This window comes from Carcharodon carcharias, chromosome 10 (genome assembly GCF_017639515.1).
Source record: "Carcharodon carcharias isolate sCarCar2 chromosome 10, sCarCar2.pri, whole genome shotgun sequence".
Classification (NCBI taxonomy): domain Eukaryota; kingdom Metazoa; phylum Chordata; class Chondrichthyes; order Lamniformes; family Lamnidae; genus Carcharodon; species Carcharodon carcharias.
The window spans coordinates 53,508,811-53,523,851 of record NC_054476.1 but is presented as its reverse complement, the minus strand read 5'-3'; the positions used below and the strand labels follow the sequence as shown (position 1 = coordinate 53,523,851).

General features: G+C 38.1%; 1 protein-coding gene and 1 long non-coding RNA gene across 9 annotated transcripts in view; one reads left to right on the top strand and one right to left on the bottom strand.

The window, feature by feature from the left end:
• mob2a (MOB kinase activator 2a) overlaps positions 1-15,041 on the top strand; it is a 238,938-nt gene that overhangs the window by 191,663 nt on the left and 32,234 nt on the right. The window contains exon 1 of one of the 8 annotated variants that reach the window (XM_041197044.1): positions 8,500-8,651. The exons of 6 other annotated variants lie outside the window; for them this stretch is intronic. In XM_041197044.1, the coding sequence (XP_041052978.1) occupies positions 8,545-8,651 (107 nt within the window). In that variant the 5' untranslated portion in view covers positions 8,500-8,544. Of the gene's footprint in view, positions 1-8,499; positions 8,652-14,967 lie in introns of those variants that run through there. One more of the 8 variants, XM_041197045.1, reaches the window with a different exon arrangement.
• LOC121283054 overlaps positions 1-15,041 on the bottom strand; it is a 40,520-nt gene that overhangs the window by 20,743 nt on the left and 4,736 nt on the right. The gene's annotated exons all lie outside the window — the stretch shown is intronic.

Here is a 15,041-nt window from a genome sequence, read left to right as displayed (position 1 = left end):
CAAAAATATTAAGTCACAGAAATGCTAAGTATTAGGAAAAGGAATTATCCGTTTTACTTAAATTTTCCTTGTTTGTATGTAGAATGATGTTTATAATATTTTTGTACCTCACCACTGCAACACGAAATATGCTAGTTGTGCAGTTGTTGGTTACTTGTGTTGCAGGGTAAAAAATTGTTGGACTGCCAACATATTGGTAGTGAATTTAATAAAATATGCGGCATGTGTTAGTTATTTGAAGAATGAAACCCCTTAAGTAATATATTGCTTCCTGAAACTGTGCACAGCTTGAGATTGACGGTGTGAGATCCAACAGCTAACATGCTTTTGTCCAAACATCCCTTCTGAAAAAATAACGATGTGCAAATTTCACACTTGAAAGTGGTATGGCTACATCAATTACAATCATCCAATCATATCCATTTAAAAATTATTTTGAGGAGTAGGAGACTCCTGCATGAGTGGTTTTATTTTCTCCTCCACAACCAATGCTCCCCCATCCCCCGGCCGCCCCCTCCATTTCATGCATTTCCATCAACCATTGAAGACCAATTAATACCTGTCTGGAAATTTTGCTAAAGGAAGAAGACTTGGTGATACAGTGTGCTACATTGCTCGTTTTGTAAAATGAATAGTTGTCCCTTGGTATTTTGGTTTTGAATCTAGTATCCTTGAAGGCTGCAAAGTTGAAACGAAGAGAAAGTATTTTCAAAGCTGTTGTGTAGACTGTGCTTCCACTGATGACACAGCTACACAATGGAAGCTGCTCATTTCAGTGTGATATGGATTTGCATGTAAAACGTTGATTTTTTTTTTCAGTAACAAGACTTCAACTATTGATGGATGGGTGAGGGGGGGTCGAGGAAATAAAGCCACTCGTGGCTGGAGTCTCCTAATCCTCAAAGTAACTTTTAAATAGCTATGATTGGCATGGCAACATCAGTTACACTTCCAAATGTGAAATTTACACATCGTTATTTTTTTCAGAAAGGAAAATGAGTGCTGCCCTGGTACCTTCATTCAACATCTTGGGGTAACTCAAATGTTTGGACACAGCACGTTAGCTACTGGATCTTGCACTGTTAATCCCAAGCTATGCACAAGTATATTAGTTAAGGGGTTTCATTCCTCAAATAACTGACACATGCTTCACGTTTTATTAAATTCACTAGCATGATGCAGGCAATCCAATAATTTAATGCCCTGCAACATACATGAACAGCTACTGCACAACTGGCATATTTTATGTTGCAGTGGTGAGATAAAAAAATTATAAACACCATTTTATATACAAACAGAACACGTTTTGCATTAAGTAAAATGGATATATTCCTTTTTACGCTTAACATTTCTGCTACTTAAGTAAGATTTTATTGAAAATGAGAATTTGGGGCAGTCTCCTTTTCCATTAATGCCTCTCACTCTGGAGGGGAATACATCCACCCGTGAGTTTCTGCAAAACCAATGTGATGACTCTTTAGCATTGCTTGATTCATTCTATTGTGGCTAATAAATGAAAGTCAGCATGGATTTGCTGAAGGCAAAGAGTGCTCAACGAGATTTGATTTTTTTAAGAGAGGGCAGATGAAGGCACTATAATTAATGTTGTGCATATGGATTTTCAAAAGGCATTTGACGATGTACCACATAATAGATGTTTAAAAGTCCTTGGAATTAATAACCACCCCTAGCCTAGCTAGGGGACAGAAAGCAGAGAGTAGTGTTGAACAGTTAGTTTTCAGACCAGAGATAAGTATACAGTGATGTTTCCCAGGGGCTGGTATTAGAATACTGCTCTTTTTGATATATATTGATGGCCTAAGTTTGTGGAAGACACAGAACTCAGCAATGTAGTTAATAATGATGAGGATAGTAACAGACATGAGGAGGGTATCGATGGGCAAATTACATGGTGAAATTTAACAATGTGTCATTAATTTTGATCATCATGAGGAGAAGCAATATAAACAAATAGTACAATTTTAAAGGAGGCTTAGGAACAGAGATACCTGGGGATGTGTGTATACAAATCCTTTGGCAGCACAAGTTGAGAAGTTGTTCTTCAAAAAAAAGCACATGGCATTCTTGGCTTTATTAATGAAGCCATTGAGTGCAAAAGCAAGGAAGTTATGCTAAACCTTTTATAAAACAATGGTTGGCCTCAGTTATATTATGCCCCACTCTGGGCACCACACTTTAGGAAGCATATCAATGCTTTGGAGTGTTGAATGTTACAAGGGATGAGGGCCCTCTGTGTGGAGAAACTGGAGAATCTGGAATTGTTCGTTCTACTTTGAGAAGGTTACCAAAGGTTTTGATAGCGGTGTTCAAAATCATGGATGGATTCGGTAGAATAACTAAAGAGAAACTACTTCCAGCAACAATACCCAAACCAGAAAACATAGTCTTAAGGTGATAGGCAAAAGAACTAGAGGTGATATGAATTTTTTTTTATACAGCAAATTGTTGTGACCTGGAATGCCTTGCCTGAAGGGTGATGGAAGCAGATTGAATTGTTATTTTTGAAACTGAATTAGATAAATGTTGGAAAGGAAAAATATATAATTTTGACAGCTCTTTCAAAGAGCCAGCTCAGGCACGATGGGCCAAGTGACCTTCTCTGCTGTGTCACTCTGATTCTGCGCGCACTTGCTTCACCTGAAGGGGCAACTTGTTCTAAGTTTAAAATAGAAGAATGCAGACAATCAGGCAGATTGAGTTCATAGGTAGCTCCTGGAGTTTGAGGTTAATGGACTTGCCAACCATGCTGTTGCACTGCCCACAGCTTTCTGAAAAATTACATTTGAATTCCAAAAACTACAGAGTAGTACACTTAGAGTATTGTGCTGCTTGTGGTGTTTGTTTCATTTTTACTCTTGTATGGTTTGTATCAGTTTACCTTAACTTTAGACCACTGTGTTGCCTTGAGCAAGTTTCTGCTGGCTGTGTTTACACAGAGGGAGAAAAAGCTGAAAGAAGCCAGTTCATGCGTGGTTCTTTATGAAATACATTTTTTTAAATCAATTCCTGTTTCAACCTGTCTGGTTGAGTAGTTTAGACAGATGTGAGCTTGAGCATGTCCTGGCATGACTGTACTATGCACACTCTGTTCTTCACAAAAAATGCACTGTCTGACTTAAAAAATAGAAAGTGGGAGTTCTCTTGAATGAAACCATCCTATTGAACTGCAATCCTAGCGATACGACGATACATACCCTCCTGCACATAGCGATGCATATTGCGCAAAGAATTTCCTAATTGAAAAAATAATAGTCCTGAGTGAAGAACTCACAAGCTAGTGTTAAAAATGCTAGAATCCCATGTAATAAAAATTGTATTTGACTAACGTCAGCTGCTGTAAATCAGTGACCCTAGTAATTAATTGTGTTCCACTTTAGGTCCTCCTGTTTCATGACTTTTGGCTGAATAAATATAAATTACATAAATATAAATTCAATTTTAGTCTGTTTGAGGACTTAGGAATTTTTTTTCTTTGTCAGCTGTATATCACAACTAAACACCAGTGCAGAAGAATGAAATGCTTAATTTTCAGCCCTTCCCCAAAAACAAGTTATCCAGGAGTAAGGTTCAATGAAAATTGGCAGCCTGAAGGATATTGAGGTTACAGCCATCAATTCTAAACTTTATAGGCCCAAGGAGTGAGAGAAATAGAGTATTCGGGAAGTGTTGAAGTGATGGAGGTGATTGAGGAGATGGTTTGAAGGTGAGATGAGTAATAAAGAATCAGAGTTTGTATGGAAGCTGAGCTGTAAAAGAATAGTCATTAACGCAGGATTTAATGTTGAATGCATTTGGGGTATCAGAAGTATTGGTGGGCAGATAGAGTTAGGTAATGGTATGAAAGCTGGCCCTTTACCTGAAGGTAGTGTTGCTAAAGGGGATAAATGTTGATGAGGAAGAGGAGAGATCCAAGAAAAGATCTTTGTACTGGGATAACCAGGATGTGATGATAGTATAGAGTACCGAAGAACCCCACCATATTTATCAACTTTGTGATGGTCTTTATGCTGTCAGACTGCTTATTCATGTGAATTGGTTTTAATTTCCTGCCATTCAACATCGCAAGCAACTACAATTCGTGTAGTGCCCTGTGCTAGAGAAAGGGAATGGGAAGGTTGGGGTAAGGAGCCTGGATTTCTATTCTTGATTTATTGATCCCTTCTGGAACATGCATGTGTGTGAACACCATGAGGAAAAGATCTGGATCAGATTCACCCCGTAATGCAATGGCTTGCAGGAGTGTGGTAAAAACGAGCAACTTAATAGTGCCTTGAATACAATTTTTAAAAAAAGTTTCACTGGATCAAGCCACATAAGGAGATATTCAATCAGGTGACCAAAAGCTTGGGCAAAGAGATGGGTTGAGGAAAGTGAGATAGAAAAGCAGTGAGATTTACAAAGGAATTCCAGAGCTCAAGGCCTAGACAGCTGAAGGCACAGCCACTAAAGGTTGAGCAATTAAAATCGGGAATGTGCCTAGTGGCCAGAATTAGATGAGTGCTGAAAGTTGTGGGACTGGAAGAGATTTCAGAGGTAGGGAGGGGCAAGGCAATGGAACAATTTGAAAACAAGGATAAGAATTCTAAAATCTTGACCTGGAGCCAATGTAATTTCATGAACATGAGGTGATAGGCGAAAGAGGCTGGGTGTGAGTTAAGACACAAGCAGCTGAGTTTTAGATGACCTCAAGGTTACTGAAGGTAAAACGTGGGAGACCAGCCAGGAGTGTGTTGGAACAATTGAGTTTCAAGGTAACAAATGCATGAATGAGACTTTCAGCAGCCGATGAGCTAAGCTAGGGGAAAATTCAAACAACATTATGGAGGTGGAAGTTGGCAGCCCTTCTGATGCAGTGATTGAATGATACCAAGGTTGCAAACTGTCTGGTTTGGTCTCAGACTGTTACCAAGGAGAGTAATGGAGTTGGTAGCTAGGGAACACACACAATAAATGACTTTCTGTCAATTGTGAGTAGGCTTGGATTGTAGAGCAGCTATATGCCCAGTACAGCCTTATCCCATTTTACAGCCACCATGTGATAGTGATTGTTGCAACTGGCTGTGGTCCCTGTCATTCTCTTTTGGTTTAATAGCTGGGCGATAAGAATAGTTCAGTTCAGTGGTCAACAACAACTTATATAGCACCTTTTAATGTAGTAAAACATCCTAAGGCACTTCACAGGAGCATTATCAAACAAAATTTGACATGCCACATAAGAAATTAGGACAGATGACTAATAGCTTGGTCAAAGAAGTAGACTTTTAAGGAGTGTCTTAAAGAAGGAGGGAGAGGTAGAGAGGTGAAAAAGTTCAGGGAGGGAATTTCAGAGCTTGGCACATGGAGCCCAGAAAGCTGAAGGCATGGCTGCCAATGGTGGAGTGATTACATTTGATAAAAGCTTCAGAGACCAGAATTAGAGACACACAGATATGAGGTTTCTTTGCTCTTGCCCAAGATTTTTTCCCCAAGCACCCAAACTAATTTCCTTTTGAAGAGAAAATTATTTATAATTTAAAAGTACTGAAGCTACCCACCTTTGAAGAAACCATTATCTGCTTTTTTTTTATCCTTGCTCTGCATTCATTTCCTTATTGGCACCAGGCCTTATGTATATCCTGCCGGATCTTTCAGCTTCAATGAAAACTGGATGTGTCTAAACTACTGGAGAACTCAATCTAGGTAGTTGTGAAATCATATGCCCTGAGAAATACTAAATTTCCATTTCTTTGTAATTGACAAGGTGTATTGCAATGAAATCACGCAATGTCGTGCATTCGCTTGTTTGGAAAAAGCCTCCAGGAAATCCTTTTTCAAAGAAGACATTGATCGTGCCATATGCATGGCTTTTCCAACTCCCAAGTTCACATGAGTAGAAGTTTATTGTATTGTTACCCGCTATCAGTGAAACTGCATAACAGTTCCTAAAGTCTTTTCTGTTTCTGCTACATAATGCGAGAAATGGATGTTTTTAAAAATATTTTTGGGGAACACTGTGATATTCTGCGGAAAAGACTGTGATTGCAGTGTGTGTGATTGCGAGATTTCATTAAACTGGGCAGCGATTAGTAGGAAACAAGTTGTCTGGAGAGGTTGAAACATGAAACGGATAGAGGTGTTAGGTTTGAGGTACTGGTAAATAGGTTAAATCTAGCATTTGCATTCTCATAAGTTGAAAGTTTGAATATCAAAGGGAAGTCAGAGGTAACAAGAAACATGTTTGCATCATGCAGGAGTTCCATAGGTAAATAGAAGGGGGTATTATATTTTATTCCCTCGAAACTGAAGATAAGATAGAGACATGAAAGATTTTATTTTTGGACGGTATATTTAGAAGGATTGGTGTTCCAAGAGGTGAGAGAGCAATGGAACCTGAGATGAAAGGTGGGGGAAATATATTTTGGAGTTACTGTGGAGCTGAGAGATATAGCTAGGATAGCAGTTGAACTGTCCAGGTAGCAGCTGGAGCTGTTGAGTTGGGAGCTATTAGCTCTGGGCTGGGAGGCAATGTCATTTGAATCAGCCATCCAATCGAGCCAGAAAAGTCTTGGGCTGCAAAAAGCTGTTTTATTCTGAAGTTTGGTTTTCCACAGCAGAGTGGGAATGAATTTCGGGTCATGTGGTATGCCTTTGTCAAAGCGACAGCAGCTTGCCTTGGATAATACTGGATTTCTTCTAGTTATACATATATGAGAGAGTGTTGTTTGGAAGATGTTTACTTGTGAGTCTGACAAAATGGAGAGTCTTTTTGGGGAAATGCTTACAAGACTAACTTTAATTGCTCAACTGTAATCTTATGTGCTTAAGTTTTCTTTTATTCCTGTCAGTAAAACTTTTAATTTTTAAAATCCAAAAAATGTTACAGGACCTCTTATTGCTGAGATCAATACGTTTTCCAGTTTTCAGAATACAAAAGAAAAAGAAATCATCCATAAGCCAAGTTTCCCTCTGGGATTTGGTTTGCACAGCAAATAACACTGCTGTGGTCATGACAATGAACCATAGAAATGTTACAACATCGACAGAAGCCATTCGGCCTATTGTGTTTCCTGCCCCAGCAGCTCCAGGGACTAAGTGCAGAAGGGGAAATAGTTAACCAGAGAGCAGGATGGGCAGCCAGCTGGAAAGGAGAGCTTGGAAGAAAGGGTGTAGTTTGCAGCAGTTTACCCAGCTGGTCTGGGGATTAAGTACAAAAGGGGAAATAGTTAACCAGTGAGCAGGCAGGGCAGCTGGCTGGTAAGGAGAGCCCCCCATCCGGTAGTAAGGGTGCAGTTTGCAGCAGTCTTCTGCTGGCTGAAAGAAAACTAGCAGCCCATTCTAATCCCACCTTCCAGCACGTGGCAGCTACAGCACTTCAGGTGTAGATCCACTTTTAAATGAGTTACTGGTTTCTGCTTCAACCTCAATTCACGCAGCAAGTTCCAGACTCCTACCACCCTCTGGGTGAAAAGGTTTTTCCTAATATCCCCTCTTATCTTTCTACCAAACACCTTAAATCTGTGCCCCCAGTAATTGACCCCTCAACTTGGAGAAGCAAGTCTTCCCTGTCGACCCTATCAAGTCACAAATGATCAAACTTTGGGAAGTCACCAGTCTATCGCAGGCTTACATACAAGTCAAGAGTTGGGCACTTGTACTGAAGGCAAATCTACAACATGACTTTCCTGAGTTTTGTTTTTGTTCAGAATAAAACCAGCTCTAATATCTGCTGTTGGATTGATTTGAAAATTCCAAATTGAAATTGATTCAGGTCATTGAAAATATTTGATATTTGAGGTAGAACTGTTTTCTTCATTGCATGTGTGTAATATCTGCTCATGATTCCACATCTTAGATGTGGTTTTATGAATTAATTTGTTGCTTAGTTGAAGGTCGTCAGGTTACACTCACTTTGTGGGTTTATAATTTTGATGTTATCAATTTTAAACGTAGAATTGTGGCTTTGCTCTACATGGCAAGTTACCAACATGACATGGAGAGAGAAGATGCTGAATAGAGGTTATTAGTTTAACTTCTCTACATTGATGTGTATTTTAGCAAAAGTTGTCACACGCTATGCTTGTACATCTGATTACAGATTGACATTAGAGCAACGAAGCTGTTAAGCTGTTCACTTTTTGGTTGAAAAGTAGGGGAGGAGAAACAGACTGAAAAAAAGTTGGAGAGAGGGAGTAAGAAATCTTGGTGGAAAAGTGACTGCAAAAGTCTAATCACAAAATGATTAGTATAGACATGGGAAGGGTACTGATGCAGAAGTTGGTTACTACTTCTGGTATATTTAATTCAAAACAGCTGTTTTCAATCATACGTCTGAAGTTTTTCCTTTTCTTTGTAGACACTCCCTAGATTTATGGTCCTAGCTGTTGATGAAATCAGTGAATTACTTGTCCTTTCATGCCAGATCCAAGCATCTCTTCTGATTGGATAAAAGCGAAGGTTGTTTGAAGCTCAATGCTGATGTGAATGTGGGTTTGACTAGTTTGAGCTGTAGAGAGACAAAGGAGGACTGAAGGCTGAGAAACTATCATGGTGGGAGATTATTTAAGCCATAGTGAAGATAGGTCATTACTTGGACAACAGAAAACAGGAGTGTTTTACAAGATGGTTCTACAAGCCATGAGAAAAGTCCTGAGGTAGAGGCACACTTACTTTTTGTAAAGCGCTAAGGGTCTGGAGGAAGGAAAAATATGGTAAAGATTGTTATAGTTTGTTATTTCTTCTCTATTAGCTGATGTCATTATAACTAACCTAAGCAAGTGACTAGATATTATTCCGTAAAATGCTTTTTTTTAAACCCTTATCCATTCCCAAAGGCACAGCAGTTTTCCAGATGATAACGAATTTGCAAATTATATAAATTGGTGTGATGAATGTTTAACTGGAGTCTGTAACATTTTTGAGTTTGCTGTAGTAAAATGTAAGCATCACACACCACAAGTAAGTATGCTGTGCATTTTTCTTTGCATCAAGTATGAATTGGCCCCCGAACCATTCTTTTGGATGATACTATGGAAAACTGCTGGGTCAACAAGTGAAGGAAAATAGTAAAATGGTGCAGTAAATATTTAACTTCCCCACTGGAAGTGCCTTATTAAAAGTTTTCAGTTCATTAAGTCATAATACTAAAGTGTTTCAGTCTAGATTGAACAGTAACATTTAATTGTGTGGCTACACCTGCAATAGTATGGAGACTATGTTGACAGCAGGGGAGCCTGCACACTGCAATAGCTAGCATTTAGTTATTGAGGCTCTGGAGAGTATCTGAGAGATTGAAGTTCACTTTTCAGCTTGTGCCTGTGAACTGCATGTTGAAAATCTCCAAAATAGGTTGAGCTTGATCTTGGGCAGTTGAAATCACAACTATCAGTTGCATCTGACTTTGTTGAACTTATTTTGTTGGATAGTTTCTTATGTCTTACTATCTCCAGAATTTAAGTAATCCAGCATTTCTGCAGAAATAGCAGGTCTGTTAAAGTATGTTAGGTCAGATCAATTCGGAAGCAGTTTAGTGCTTGCTTTATGTCACTTTGCTAAAAGTTAAGTATTTGATTGATTTAAGTATCAATCTTGAATCTATAAAAATTTGAAACTTTGGTGCGGAGTTTGGTGTTCGTGAGGCAAAGTTACTAAACATGCTTGCTACGGGCTAAGCAAAATGATCAAACTGCAAGCATTTACCTCAGTACCCTGACTCTACCTGGGAACAATTTGAAGTGTTGTGTGCCTTATAGTGGGCTTACTGACTGCATGACCTGTGAATGACTGCATTATATTCACCAAAACCACACAATCCTTCCCATGAATTAAGCTTCTGTACTTTACATTTTGTGTGAACTCTTTGTTACTGAATCTTTGAGTGAGCCAAATATTATTCCCAAATTTGCTCAGAGCAACTTTGGCTAAGTTCATAAATGCACTATTAGTGCAGAAGTACAGCTATTGTAAATATAACATTAAAACTTTTGTGTAACATTAGTTTGGACATCGGCCATATTTCTGAGTGGTGGCAGGATTACTTAATATAAACAGTTTTATTTAAATTTTGGTTTGGAAGACTGTTAATGCTGAGGGTTAGTGTGGTTCCATCAATCAGCATGGGGCGGAGGGTTGATTTATACAGGCAGATTTAAGGAGGTGTTCTACCAAATGGTAACCTTTATTTTCCTGCTTCAAATCCTGCATTATGCATTGCAATATATTCTCATTGTCCAGTACTCGGGTAAATGGAATTGTGATAATTGAAATCTTTTTCGATACCATATCCACATTTAAGGGTCAAACTGCTCTAAATTCATTTCACTTTAACCCTGAAAAAGGCTTTCGTATTCCTTTATTACTTAAAGAAAATTGTGTGCACAGATAGGGTTCTTAGCAGCTGTCTTCACACCTGCAGCAGGACTGAAGGTTCTCCTCATTATATGAAGGGCAAGGTTTGTTTGATTACAAGATTTATTACCCGTACAGAGTTCTGGCTACCATTGTAGTAACTAGCTCTGACTGATTTATTGGATCAATAAAATATACTGTCAGAAGTTATCTTATGTAAATGGTGTAACCATTGGCCTGCAGTCAAAACCGTTGCAGCATCATGTATAAGCCTTTGTGCACTGAATAGAAGCCTGCAGCTTATAAAATATTTGCCTTCTTTCATGGAATATTTTGGGTTAAGAAAATGAATTATACAGAATACCATACACAGCATAATTTTAAGGACTTGTCCATGTTGCCATATTTTCTATAGTGTCATTTGAATTTTGGGTTTAAAGGCATTCTATATTTCCGTGTTGATGCTGTATTTGTAATGAGCTTAATTTCAAAGCAGGTATCCCATTTTTAATCTATCTTAGTACTAATAATCAATTTGCAACAAAAGTTCCTTAGTACAAACCTGTGATGTATGAAATTGCTAAGCTAAGTATACCCTTTTCTTAAAAATCTATTTACAAAAGTATTTGTGTTGGCACAATGCTGAACCTGCTTTGCGGTCCCATGGAACATGAGTTAAATTGAATGTCATGTCCTGGATTGATTCCAAAGCAGAGTAAGGTATGGTCCTCCACCGTGCTTCGCTCAATTTCGTCCCATTGTCATTATCAAACCTTGTTGCTGGATTCAGGTTGTTTCCCCTGTTAACTGTAGCATTGGTGCAAAACTGTTGGGCTTGTACCAATCCTAGAGTTGTAGTATGAATGCACTCGTAGACACTTATGTTCACATTGTGCACCCCCTTCCTTTCACTCCATAAAACACCTAAATACTCAAATTAGGCAAAGTGGAAAATTTAACCGTGAATGAATTGTCAAATAATTTTAAGAATAAACTCTACATAATTGCAAGTTCTCATTATCAAAATTCAGTCTATTATATGTTAGTGTCCAATCATTTTCTTAAATGATAGAGCACTTAGCCAGCAGAATACATTCTCACAGTTTCACAGTGCTGTTCTGTGACTGGTGTTGGAGCTCTTAAATGCAGATTGACTTCATTTGACTCGAGAACAAAGTAGTAATACTGCCACTATCAATGGGTTCAGGGCTTGAGGTGGCCAAAGACAGCTTCATAAATTCTGTAAGGTACGATTAAACATTATGATTGTTTACACTTTATCTTCATGATACCAAGGGGGAATAAATAAAATGTAGCTGCTACTATAATAGTAATTCAAACTGTCTAGAGAATTCCAATTGCATCAAAATAAGGCAGCTGATCATAGGATGGCACACATGCTAGTGTTGCCAATAGTGCTGGTATAACAGTTTTACAATACTGGGTGCAGATAGAAAATTTGCATTTGTATATAAGTAAAGTCAAACACCAATTCCATAAGCCTGGAAGTAGTGTTCCTTGCTGCCTGAGAGAGAATGTTATGTATAATGCTTAAAGCTTTACCTTTTTTCCTCAGGATTGGTGGGCTTATTTTGAAAATTGAAATTGACCTTATCCTCATTTCTGCCCCTCCCCATTCCAATTTTTTGAGGGCTATGTTTGCAGTGATGGGTTGGTTACATTTGAAGATTTGATATTGAGCTGAAATAGATTTTGGTTAATCTTGTAATGCTATATGATAAACACTTGGTTAACCTCTACCGAGGATTATATAGGATAAGATGCAGCTGGCTGCGATTTACAAAGCAGTTTATGAAGACTCTCAAAACGGCTTTGAGTATTCTGAGTCAGCTGCCAAACATGGATTGTTTAGAGCAATGTGTTAAAGTAAGCTGCTTTATCTTTGTTTTAAAAATAAGTTTGTGGTACAAGTATGTTGGACATTTCAGCCGAAAATGCAGCTCTCTGTGATAGGGGCTAAATGAAAAATCTTTTATAAAGAATATGCCATGAACTATCATTTGTGCATTGTGGGTTGTTGCATATGCTACTTAAAATGACCTGGAGCAGTTGACCAGTTGTGGTTCTTCAAAAATATGTGAACTCTGTAGTACCTTCAAGATGCATTTTGATGAAGTTACAGCTGCATGTTAAAATTACTGCTTTGCCTTTCCAGCATATACATCCCTCTGCATCAGCTCAAAATTTGATCTTGCATCATCCATGGCTGACCCTGGAAATGTTAAGCAGAGATTACCTATTAAGGAAAAGATTTTTGTGGGAATAGGGTGAAAAAGGCATCTGGCAGTATTACTGTTTTTTGTCCTTGTATAAACTGGACAGGAAAAACAGTGTGCATTGCCAGAAAAATGTTATTCCCTAAAATGCTAATGCCTAGTATGAACAACTGGATGATGTCCAAAATTGTCATACGATGGCAAGTAAATGAATGAAGATTAGCTGTACGTATCTGTTCCGAGTTAATTAGTGCTGCATTTGATTGTGGTCGGGAGCCACTTCAAGAGATCGCTATTCACTTTCCAGTGACTGACCTCACCAAGAGGATCCATCACTCCATTAGAATATTTTTCTTCCTTCTGTCTCCCTCTTTTCTACCCCCTCCCTAAACATGTTTTTTAGAAGTGGGAGATGGCCACTTCCCACCTTATCACACCCCTGCCCCACCAGCACTAGCATACCTTTCACAATTCATAGGATTAGCTGCAACTTGGCAGTTTTCTACCTGGCCAGTCAAGTGACAGTGTAGGGTGTTTGCTGAAGTTTATAGCCACTGAGGTGCATTTGTTCTACATAAATTATTACTGTTGCAAATAGTTTCCTTCCCTATTTTATGAAATCTACTAAAACATCTACTTTGAAACATCTACTTATGTGCTTATCTGGAATGAGGCCTGCACACTTTACCTTTATTGGACCCAAATAGGCCCATAAAGTGCCAGCCCACCTGGAAGTCGTGGGTTCAGTTTCAACCCAGGGTGTGAGCATGTCAACTAGGTTGACGTTGCAGTGTAGTACTAAGGAATGTTGCATTATTCAAGATGCCATCCTTCAAATGAGATGTGAAGTAAGGATCTATCTGTTCATTCTTATGGTTCAGGTGGGTGCACTCGAACAGCTTATTTTCCCTGAATCCTGGCCAACATTCCACCCTCAAAACTGATTAGCAGGTTGTTCATCTTTTTTACTGTTTGGGGCAACATAATTTGGAACTAATGTGCATGAAGCACTTTGGGAAGTTGCTGAAACATGAGATGATTTATAAATGAATGTCTTGTTTAGTTAGCAAAAGGAAATTGTCCTTTCTTCCTTTACTGTATGTAGAATTAATAGTTTGCAGTCTACTTCTCAGCTCAAAGTTGCTAAATTTGAATTGTCATAATCTACAAAAGTCTTTGTGCTGTTTTATTTAAATTGGCTAATTATACCATTGGGTCATTTTTAAGGAAAAAATTGGTTCTAGTTAATAGATTCTATTTCCTTTCAAATGGGATAGGATTTTAAGGGAACTATCTGGGTCATTGATAAAAAAATTCAGGTGATACTTAGTTACCCAAGCCAAAAACTCTTTTTAAATTTATAAATGCACAGCACTACTGGATATTTGTGATTCTAAATGCAAAGGACTCCTGATCTTGGTTTAACTTTTGGAGAGAATCAAGCCAGAGAAAATGAGTCTAACTACCTGTTATTAGATTCAGGCTCTAGCAGTTGGCTCAAACTGTAATGGAAGAGCCTTGGGAGCAGGTTGTGCTCTACTGTGAAGGGAATTGAATGAAATGGGATGCCTGTACAAGATGGTTACTTAAATAAGAAATTGGATTTCAGTAGTTTGTGTTTTCTGCTGGCAGTCTTCTTGACCTGTACAATTAAACATTGCTTAGCTAATTGTGCCTGGAGTCTTTACCATTTGATCAATTTCAGTGGGATCAGTACCAGATGATTGCCTTCAACACTTGAATTGTTTGCAAGTAAATAGAAAAAAAAAATGGAAATAACTTGGTTAAAGTAGGAATGTTTTATTTGAATTCATCCAAGGTAACATTTTACATTTTGGGCAATTTCCTGTATTTATTCAAATTAAATTGCATTAAGGACTGTTGCTTCCTGTATGTGCAGTATTCATAATGTCTCATTATAGCACTGTATTACCATTGAAATTTACAGTATTATACTTAAACACAAGATAAATTTCAATCTTCTTTATATGCATTTGGTTGCACATTGATAAATATAGTGGCCAGGTGTATTTCAAGCTTGACAATAGAACTTTATCCACATGGAAAGGATGAACTTTTTGTGTACTGCAAATATAGAATAGAATAGATGGAAAGATGATTAAGCAATTGTTGCAAAACAGCACCTGAATCACCAAATTTTTTTGCAGCTGGGTGTGAGGAAGTGATTAATTTAGATAAAGACTTGTGATTCACATTGTAAAATGTACATCATCAGTTGGACTTTTATAAGATTATGGAGGAATTATGCATAAAGTAGCTTCTATACTAATGTATTATATCTTGGCCATAGAACATTACAACTTTACTGTCATTCTTGTGAACTGGGCGTCTTTGAAGTGCAAGGCAATAGGCTAAGACTGAATTGTGTAAATGGTTGAAAATGCTGGAATTTACTTGCCGAACAGTTCGGGATCAGACGCAATGCTGGAGTTCAACATG